Source organism: Spea bombifrons, chromosome 2 (genome assembly GCF_027358695.1).
Source record: "Spea bombifrons isolate aSpeBom1 chromosome 2, aSpeBom1.2.pri, whole genome shotgun sequence".
In the NCBI taxonomy this organism is placed as follows: domain Eukaryota; kingdom Metazoa; phylum Chordata; class Amphibia; order Anura; family Pelobatidae; genus Spea; species Spea bombifrons.
In genome coordinates, this window is record NC_071088.1 from 25,746,754 (window position 1) to 25,757,305 (window position 10,552).

General features: G+C 39.5%; 1 protein-coding gene across 1 annotated transcript; it reads right to left on the reverse strand.

Moving 5' to 3' along the window:
• Nucleotides 1–7,406: 7,406 nt before the first annotated feature.
• Nucleotides 7,407–9,946, reverse strand: LOC128474528 (C-C motif chemokine 5-like). Its single transcript, XM_053456879.1, has 3 exons — nt 9,827–9,946; nt 8,159–8,270; nt 7,407–7,831 (listed from the first exon to the last, which is right to left on the reverse strand). The coding sequence occupies exons 1-3, from the start codon at nt 9,897–9,899 to the stop codon at nt 7,726–7,728; spliced, it is 291 nt and encodes a 96-aa protein (XP_053312854.1). The 5' UTR covers nt 9,900–9,946; the 3' UTR covers nt 7,407–7,725.
• Between the last annotated feature and the right edge of the window lie 606 nt (nt 9,947–10,552).

The window sequence follows — 10,552 nt, forward strand, 5'->3', positions numbered from 1 at the left end:
TTTTTAGGAACATTCACATGGCATCATTTCCTTGGAAAATGGAAGGTAAGCTAAGGAACTTCCATCAGTTTTACTGATCTTGCATATCCCAAAGGCCTGCCAGTGACTTTGGAAACATCAGCAGGCCATCTTAATGGTGGAATGTTGTCTGGAACATGTCGTGATACAGTCACGCGTCAAGCGTTAGGTGGCTCTTCTTCTCCGGTGTATGGGCATTTACTTAATGAGGTTCAGAGACAAATAGTTACATACATACATATATATATATATAGTTACATAGTACATAAGGTTTAAAAAAGACCTAAGTCCATCATGTTCAACCCTTCTACCTAACCTTCCTATTCTTGATCCAAAAGAAGGCAAAAACCCCATAATTAAGCTACTTCGAATTCTGCCATCAGGGGAAAAAAAATCCTACTTGACTCCAAGAGGCAATCGGATTTCTCCATGGATCAAGAAGCTCTAAAATATTAATGTTATTCTATTTATATCCCTGTATGTCATGCCTTTCTAAAAAAAAATATCCAGACCCCTTTTGAAGGCATCTAATGTATTTGATAACACCACCTCCCTTGGCAATGAATTCCATACCTTACTGCAAAGAATCCCTTCCTTTGTCGTCTATGAAATCTCCGCTCTTCCAGTCTCAGAGGGTGACCTCTTGTTCTCTGTACATTTCTGTTAATGAACAGGTCACTGAAGAGCTCTTTATATTGGCCCTGTATATAGTTATATAATGTTATCATATATATATATATAAACAGCTACATGCCGCAGCTAAATGTCATTCTTATTTTTACTACTGCACTTTGTACACTAGAGGGCACCATTTGATAAGTTTTACAACAGTAAACCATGATCATGAAAATTGATTTAAAAAAAATACTGTATTATTATTTATACTAAAAAAAAAACTGTATAGGAAAGGCTCCGAATGAATCCAAATAGTTGCAGGATTCTCCAAGGTAATCAAACTGAAATCCTGCCATTAAAACTTAACTTTTAATATCGTTTTTTTATAAAAAAAAAAAATCACAATGTAATATTGTGTATCTAAATTGTAGCAGTCTGTAGCAATCTCCTGCTAAGCAACATAAACCTAAAGAAGTAGCAGCCTACTTTTGGCACTCCAGATGCTGTGCAATACATTTCTCATGACACCATTGTAGCACAAATCATAACAGACCAGTGTATCACATCAGTGAAACAACAACAACAGTTACCACGTTATTTTAAGTAGAATGTGTAATAAGTGTAAACATCTCTTTTGCTCCGTAACCCGTTTCCAAACCATTGCTTAATATTTTAACCTACTGTTCCAGATTGCTGACTAGGGATTTAATAATAACTATTAAAATATAACTATAATTATTATTAATTTAATTTAATTTATAGATTACTATGACTATTTTTTCTTCTTTAGAAGCCTGAGGTGAAGTGCTTTAATATCAGGAAAAAAGATGAAGGCATATGCTGGGTGAAACTCATGATCCAAAAAGGAGATGACAAGACTCACAATCGTATTCCTCACCTCTTTTACAGCCAGTAGGAAAAGCAAGAATGACAGGGTCTTTGGCTCTCTCTGCTGCCAGTGCTTCGTGGGCAACAAGAATTCCCAACTCCTGCCAGCTTGAAAGCCAGCACAAAGGTTTGGATCTTCCCCAGTGACCGTTTCTAAAGCTTTGGAACCCACGGGGATGGCCTAGTGGTGTATTCTGACCTAGGCCTACTAGAATCTAGGGCAGCAGGTCCAGTGTCCAAGTCTCCTACCACATAAAAAGGAACCAGAACTGGCCGACCAAGCTCCCTGTAGCGCTACTATTCAATGGGCTGGTTAACTGTGCCATGGCTGTTCAATGGGCCATGTCTTCACAACTTAAGCCTAGGGCAGCACCCAGATCTTATACAGAGTGGAGGCTACCAAAAGGCCCACTATGGCATTTTCAATGATAAACCCATGAAAAAGAGATGATACACAAAATAGTGCATTGTCAGTACAATTTACCCACAAGTGGTTCTCCTCTCCTGTCCTAGGGAATCAGTGGCGACTCTAGAAACAATATATAGGGGGCACACAAGATACTACAGTCAAACTGGGTGGGCATTAATAATTTCCACCATTAAATCATACCACTGGAAAAACATATATAATGTGCTATGGAATGATACTTTTGTTATTGGACAATACAATACTTGACCATTCAACATGGGAAGCCTGAAGCCACAATTTAGTACGACTAATCATTAAAATAAAAAAACAACACAATACCTTAACTTTTCCACTACATGATTTCAGGGCCTAATAATAGACCCTGCTGCCGATATATATAAATATTAGATCCTGCTGCTGATATATATATATTAGCCCCTGCTGCCCATATATATTAATATTAGCCCCAGTTGCCGATATATATATTAATATTAGACCCTGCTGCCGATAGCAGGTATAGATCAACACATTAACACACAAACCCAGCTTTGCATGTATAGATCAATTGAAATTCACTTGTGATCTCAGCACTGAAGGTATATATCAAATAAACAGAATCAGACATACAAATCCTGTATTTGCAGGTATACAATTATAATATATGAAACATAGCATTGCAGGTATAGATCAAATAAATACATGGAAACAGCATTGCAGGTATTAATCAACTGAACAAGACATACAAACCCTGTATTTGCAGGTATACATAAATAATGTATGGAAACATAGCATAGCAGATATGGATCTACAGAATAACACATAAACCCAGCTTTGCAGGCACAGATCAATTGGAATTCACATAAAAACTCGGCATTAAAGGTGTATTTAAAACCCCCTAAATTACAGGCATAGATCACAGGTTGCACACCCCAAAGTCAGCCCTGGCGTCCACACTGCCCACATAGAATCTGGCCAGCACCCAGATAACACACATAAGATTTGCCATCTTTGTCCCCAAATAGCCCAGGGCAAGTCAACTTTGTCCCCAAACAGCCTGGCCTGTGCCATCTTTGTCCCATACAGTGGGGCAAAGAAGTATTTAGTCAGCCACCAATTGTGCAAGTTCTCCCACTTACAAAGATGAGAGAGGCCTGTAATTTTCACCATAGGTACACTTCAACTATGAGAGACAGAATGAGACAACAAAGACCATAAATCACATTGTCTGATTGTTAAAGAATTTATTTGCAAATTATGGTAGAAAATAAGTATTTGGTCAATAACAAAAGTACCCTTTGTTGGCAATGACAGAGGTCAAACGTTTTCTGTAAGTCTTCACAAGGTTTTCACACATTGTTGCTGGTATTTTGGACCATTCCTCCATGCAGATCTCCTCTAGAGCAGTGATGTTTTGGGGCTGTCACTGGGCAACACGGACTTTCAACTCCCTCCAAAGGTTTTCTATGGGGTTGAGAGTGGGCCTAGGCCACTCCAGGACCTTGAAATGCTTCTTACAAAGCCACTCCTTTGTTGCCCGGGCGGTGTGTTTGGGATCATTGTCATGCTGAAAGACCCAGCCACGTTTTATCTTCAATGCCCTTGCTGATGGAAGGAGGTTTTCACTCAAAATCTAACGATACATGGCCCCATTCATTCTTTTCTTTACACGGATCAGTCGTCCTGGTCCCTTTGCAGAAAACAGCCCCAAAGCATGATGTTTCCACCCCCATGATTCACCGTAGGTATGGTGCAACTCAGCATTCTTTCTCCTCCAAACACGACGAGTTGAGTTTCTACGAAAAAGTTCTACCTTGGTTTCATCTGACCATATGACATTCACCCAGTCCTCTTCTGGATCATCCAAATGCTCTCTAGCAAACTTCAGACGGGCCCGGACATGTACTGGCTTAAGCAGGGGGACACGTCTGGCACTGCATGATTTGAGTCCCTGGCGGCGTAGTGTGTTACTGATGGTAGCCTTTGTTACTTTGGTCCCAGCTCTCTGCAGGTCATTCACTAGGTTCCCCCGTGTGGTTCTGGGATTTTTGCTCACCGTTCTTGTGATCATTTTGACACCACGGGGTGAGATCTTACGTGAAGCCCCAGATCGAGGGAGATTATCAGTGGTCCTGTATGTCTTCCATTTTCGAATAATTGCTCCCACAGTTGATTTCTTCACACCAAGCTGCTTGCCTATTGCAGATTCAGTCTTCCCAGCCTGGTGCAGGTCTACAATTTTGTTTCTAGTGTCCTTCAACAGCTCTTTGGTCTTGGCCATGGTGGGGTTTGGAGTGTGACCGTTTGAGGTTGTGGACAGGTGTCTTTTATACTGATAACAAGGTCAAACAGGTGCCATTAATACAGGTAACGAGTGGAGGACAGAGGAGACTCTTAAGGAAGATGTTACAGGTCTGTGAGAGCCAGATATCTTGCTTGTTTGTAGGTGACCAAATACTTATTTTACCGAGGAATTTACAAATGAATTCATTAGAAATCCTACAATGTGATTTCCTGTATTCTTTCCCCCCGTTCTGTCTCTCACAGTTGAAGTGTACCTATGGTGAAAATTACAGGCCTCTCTCATCTTTTTAAGTGGGAGAATTTGCACAATTGGTGGCTGACTAAATACTTTTTTTGCCCCACTGTATACATCCTGCCTGTGCCATCTTGGTCCCCAAGGCTCAAACATCCTGCTAGTGCCATCTTTGCCCTTCCACAATTATACATCTATGATACACACAAACACATTAACTCATGCTTTCCCTCATTCAGACAATTCATCCACATATTAACTCATGCTCTCCCTCATTCAGACAATTCATCCACACATTAATTCATGCTCTCCCTAATTCAGACAATTCATCCACATATTAACTCATGCTCTCCCTCATTCAGACAATTCATCCACATACCGTATTTGCTCGATTATAAGACGACCCTGATTATAAGACGACCCCCCAAAATCTAAATATTAATTTAGGAAAAAAACAAAAAGCCTGAATATAAGACTACCCTATAGGAAAAAAAGTTTTACTAGTAAATATTAATTCATGTAAACAATATTTTCATATTTAATAAAATGATTATTATGATTACTATGATTGAGAAAAATATTTTTTTATTTCCTTTTATTTGCCAACCTGCCCCCCCAGTTATGCACATCTGCCCCCAGGGTTGCCACTCTGCCCCCAGAAATGCCTTATACCCCCTATTTGCCACTCTGCCCCATGATGTGCCTTTTAATCCCCTATATGCCAGAGTGGCATATAGGGGGTTAAAAGGCACATCATGGGGCAGAGTGGCATATAGGGGGTTAAAAGGCATTTCTGGATATATATATATATATATATATATATATATATATATATATATATATATAACTGCTAACAGCAATCACACTCATATCAAGCCAAGGCAGCCAGTACATGCTGGAACCTGGGGATGATAGGAGTCTGAGTACAGCCTCCCTATGCCATGCTACCACCACCACCCCCCTTACACATCCATACTAACACACACTCATTCACAAACATTTAAATACTCCATTAATCACACATACTTCACACATTAATCACAAAAACCCTCCCCCACCCCCTTACCTGAACTGCAGATCTCTCACTCGAAGACTTCTGCAGGGGCCCGGCTGTGCGAGCAACTTCTCTGGCCCCGTCTCCAGAGGAAGGAGGGGGAGGCAGAGTTATGTGACACTCTTCTAGCTTCCTGTTCTCCTGCTGCTCGCGACCAAAGCCCGGTAAGCAGCATGGCCCCAGCGGACATTTTGAGGTCTGATTAGAAGACGACCTCGATTATAAGACGAGGGGTATTTTTCAGAGCATTTGCTCTGAAAAAAACCTCGTCTTATAATCGAGCAAATACGGTATTAACTCATGCTCTCCCTCATTCAGACAATTCATCCACATATTAACTCATGCTCTCCCTCATTCAGACAATTCATCCACACATTAACTCATGCTCTCCCTCATTCAGACAATGCATCTCACTCATTCACACTTTACTTCAATTCAATACTCTTATTCTACCCTCTTTCTCACTATGTACCCCCACTCACTCCCTTATCACTTTCTACCCCCACTCCCTCCCTTATCACTTTCTACCCTTTCTCCTTCCCTTATCACTTTCTACCCCTTTCTGTCTCCCTTATAACTTTCTAACCCCTCTCACTCCTCTTTCCCTACTCACTATCTACCCTCTCCCCTTTGTATTTCACCCAACTTTAAGTCCTGCGGCCGGAGAACGAGGCTTCCATCTTCCTGGTCTGCTGCAGCGCGCGCTGCTTCACTGCTGGGCGCCGGATATTACGTCATATACCGGTGCTCAGCATGAAACACCGGCACCGCGACGGAGGTAGAGGCCTCGTGGAGGAGACTGAGGGGGGGCGAGCGGTTGCTAGGCGCCCCTCTCTCTCCTCCACGTCAAAAAAAAAAAAGCATTTGACGCTGCCCGGGACTGTCCTGGGCAATCCGTTGGGTGCCCCCCTGTAGCGACGCCACTGTGCTATAAATACAAACACACACAGCCACTCTAACAATATACACAAACACATATATACATACACACATTCACTCTCATTGATAATTCATGCAGCTAACACACGTCTCCCTCAGCTTCCCTCTTACATTCTAGCTCTACATTTTCCAGGAAAGCTACAATGCAAAGCTTGCAATGTTTAATACCTACTATGAAAGTATTTTTTCTTTTTCAAATAACTTTTGTTATGTAACATTTGTTTATAATGTTTTCACTGATTTATTTAAATAAAGTTGAATATTTCCTATTAAGTTTTTTTCACATTATACAAACTATACCAGTGCTCTCTCAGTTGGTCCCAGACCATTACATTATGTCATGGACCACAGTGCTATTAGGAACTATGTGTTTTCATGTCTATTTTAATGATACTAATGCGGTTTTTAAATATATTTTAAAATGCAGGGTTTGTCCCTATTCTAAACAAAAAATATTGGGGTCAGAACCACAACATGTGCAGTCTTCCCAAAAATGGCACCATGAAATATGAGGCTGGTATTATTACCAGGACTGGTTTTAATTCCCAGTCCGGCCCTGTGAGCACTGCTAGAAATTCCCTTGTTTTACATGAAAACAGCTGACTCCAAACTTTTGAACAGTAGTGTATGTGTGGAGGATCTTCTGTACACTTGGGTCAATTTTAACCAATGGCGTACCAGGTACATCATGGGTCCTGCAGGACTATTTTTTATGACGTACCTGGTATGTCATCTGTCACGACTGGGCTAAAACATTTCTTGTTTTTGAATCATATAATGTTGATATATATTCTGACTTTGTTACCTTAACCCAATCTATTAGACAAACGCACTAACTCCTTACCACGATGCTGTCGGTGGTATAGAGTAAAGATTTACGCCAGTGTGGTGTTTGCACAGGAAAAGTCAACCAAAGTATCACAGGACTGACAACAATAGCAGCCTCCAGGTCTAAAGATAAAAGTTTATTGGAACAAAATAGCATCAATCCGTGTTTGTGTCAATTCCAAATTACTTTACAAATATACAGCAATGTATTTTATGCTCATGGAGAACAAAAATCCCACAGCACTTCCCCTTTAAAGATGCATGGAAAGCATACAAATATTCAGCTAGTCGTAGTTATTCATTAAAGTCAAACTAAGGTGAACTAGAATTGCGTAATTTACACAAGAATAAAGCAAGATATTTTTTGTTTGTTTTAGTGGCAAATTTAGCGTTTCATATTAAAGCCAAAAAGATGACATCTCATTTCTCCAGGTTACTGGCTCATGCATCATCTTTTATGTCTTTCATTTCCAGGTAATTAATGTGATCCTGAACCCATTTGGTCTCTGGGTTGGCGCATAATTTCTGGTTCTTTCTTGTGATTAATCTAATAAAAAAAGTGAAAAATATTTTTTGATAATTAATACATAATTACATAATTAACCAAACTTGAAAATGCATTATCAAGTCCTTGGAAGGAAGCATGATATTGCAAACAAAAGGTTTTTTGTATAAAGAATATTTCTGGAGCAAAGGAGTAAAAGATGGTCTAATTGGCATAGTAACTGGTTCTTACTAGTTTTTCAATTTTCTGCTGCTTTACTTCATAATAACTCTTATTTTCTATATATAACTCCCAAAGACTTAGGAAGTTCTCCTAGAAGACTAAGTTCATAGAAGAATATATATGTTCCCCAACTTGAATCTCACTTACACAACTGCTCTCTGAGTGCATCGGCCACTGGTGTAGAAATAATCTACCACATGTATGCGAGGGATGGGTTTCTCCATGTACCCAAAACAGCAGTAGACCACATCTGAGTCAACTGCAAAAGAGATATCTGGTTAAACAAGATACCCTATACGATTCACCATAAGGAATGCGTTAAAGAGTTATGGTCCATTTACCACCTTGAAGTATGAGCTACACATTTCTTCAGGGCTCAAATGTCAAGCACAGGTGATAATAACACATGAAGCATGCGGAGACACAGCACTATTCTAGGTATTGATAGACATTGTCAAAATCAAGCCACAAGTACAAGATGAAATATTGCCTAACATGAGCACCAATGGACAAATCAGTTTGTGAGTTACCTTAAGAGTTCCATCTGGCAAATTCTAAACATTTTATTTACTACATAAGGAGAGAAACATGTTAATTTTCTAAACAGAAAAACACAAAAATCAGGGAAGGGCTGGAAATGGTGACATCCTTAAAGTCTTTTGGCCACTACTTGCATTAGGCTGTATTTTGTTGGCATTCTATGCTGTTCTGTTTGGCAAATACGCGTTCCATAGGACAGGATAGAGAGCAATGAGCTCGTTATCAGCTGAATGTGTGGGACAATATATTATTGGGCCACCAATTTGGGATTGCCCTCGGGTTGCACGGTGCAAGCCCTCTCGACACTCAAAGACCAAGGGATTGTGTCATCCAGAATAGGCCACCTGGCAATCTAGTGAGGTGAACAAGAAACATTTCACTGCCCACTTTTTATGTTTTATATACCTGGATTTGAAAAACCTTTAATATAATATACTATGATAAATAAAAAGGGATATATATAAAAATTGATTCTGGTGTGGTAATTACAGATAATCAATATTTACATTAAACAAAAAGAAAAAACAGTTTGTATGTGTTCCCGAGCTCTGTGTTATGTTTATGTCCTTTGCAAAATTTAAGGAAGAAAAAATATATTGAGGTTTTATCATGTTTTCCCCATATAGAATATAGAGATTACATTGGTTGAGACATCATTAATATCACCTGTTTAAAAAATACAATTCCATAACAAAAACGGAATATCTAGCATATATTGATTAAATAGTTTTTGTTTTTCTTGAACATGCCACAGGTGAAGTATGCTAAAAACCTCAGAAAATATATTGCCTTTACCTCTTACCCATGATTGTATCTGTATATCAGCCCACTCCCTACAACTAGTTGACTGTAAGCTCCTTGGTTCACAGAACTCCTTTCCCAATGTGGTTATGCCTATTGTACCCCAATCAAAGTGTCTGTATGACTACTTTACCTATAAATGGCTACTTAATTATACTGTAAAGCGCATCTGTTAGTGCTAAAAATATACATATATATGTAGGTTGTTTTCAGTGTGTTTTAAGACATACACATCTATACTATGCTGTCTTAGGCAGAAGAATGAGGATGGATCAGGGTGATTGAATCTTATTATTCTCTTTTCTCTGGAAAAAGTACATGGCATCACTTGTATAGAGATAACATTGATGTTATTGGCCTCTTATTTGCTTAAAATTGCGTTGACATGGTCTACTGTGTTGATAGTATTTTTATCTATCAAAAGTCTTCTTGTAAACCATGTCATGCAGGATGGAGACAACAAAATCAACCTACCTGCAGTAGAATGAGCTTCTTTGAAAAAAACCAGAGCAAAAAGAATGGTAATTGTAAGAAGAGTCAACTTCATTGTTATGGATCCCAAAGAAGCCTGATAATGCCCGTTCTCTCAAGATCTGACACGTATGAGCAGTGAGATACTCTATGGCTACTTATATTAGTATGTAGTAGATACACACATACAGGAAACAATTTGTAGATGACCACGACCTTGCATGTGGGGGTGGGGTTAAGGGGGAGAGGTGTGAAATGCTTTTGCTGTTCTTTTTCCTCCTCAACATAAAGTGAATTAAAAGACAGGATCAGGATGTGGTGGACTCCTCAAGTAGCATTGAGATTTGTGTAAGTTTTTTTTTGTGCCATAAAGTTTGCAGTGCTATCAGAGCCGGCCTTAGGTGTTCTGGCGCCCTGTGCAGACTACTCCTCTGGTGCCCCCCCCATCCCCCAAAAAAGAAAGGAAAAAAATCAACAAACAACTAGCTTTCATTAAAGTTTATGTGCAAGTGCAAACAAGTACAGAAATATATAACTGGAAACAATGGAAACAATAATATACATTAAATACAAGGAAAAACAGCTAATCTGCTGTAACAAACAATTTTCTTTAAATACTGAAAAAATTGGACCCCAGAAAGCATGTCCTTGGGCCCCGCTCCACGCTCCCTAGCATGCAATCCCTCCCTCCACTACCACACCAAAAGAAAAATTGCCACACTGACTGCA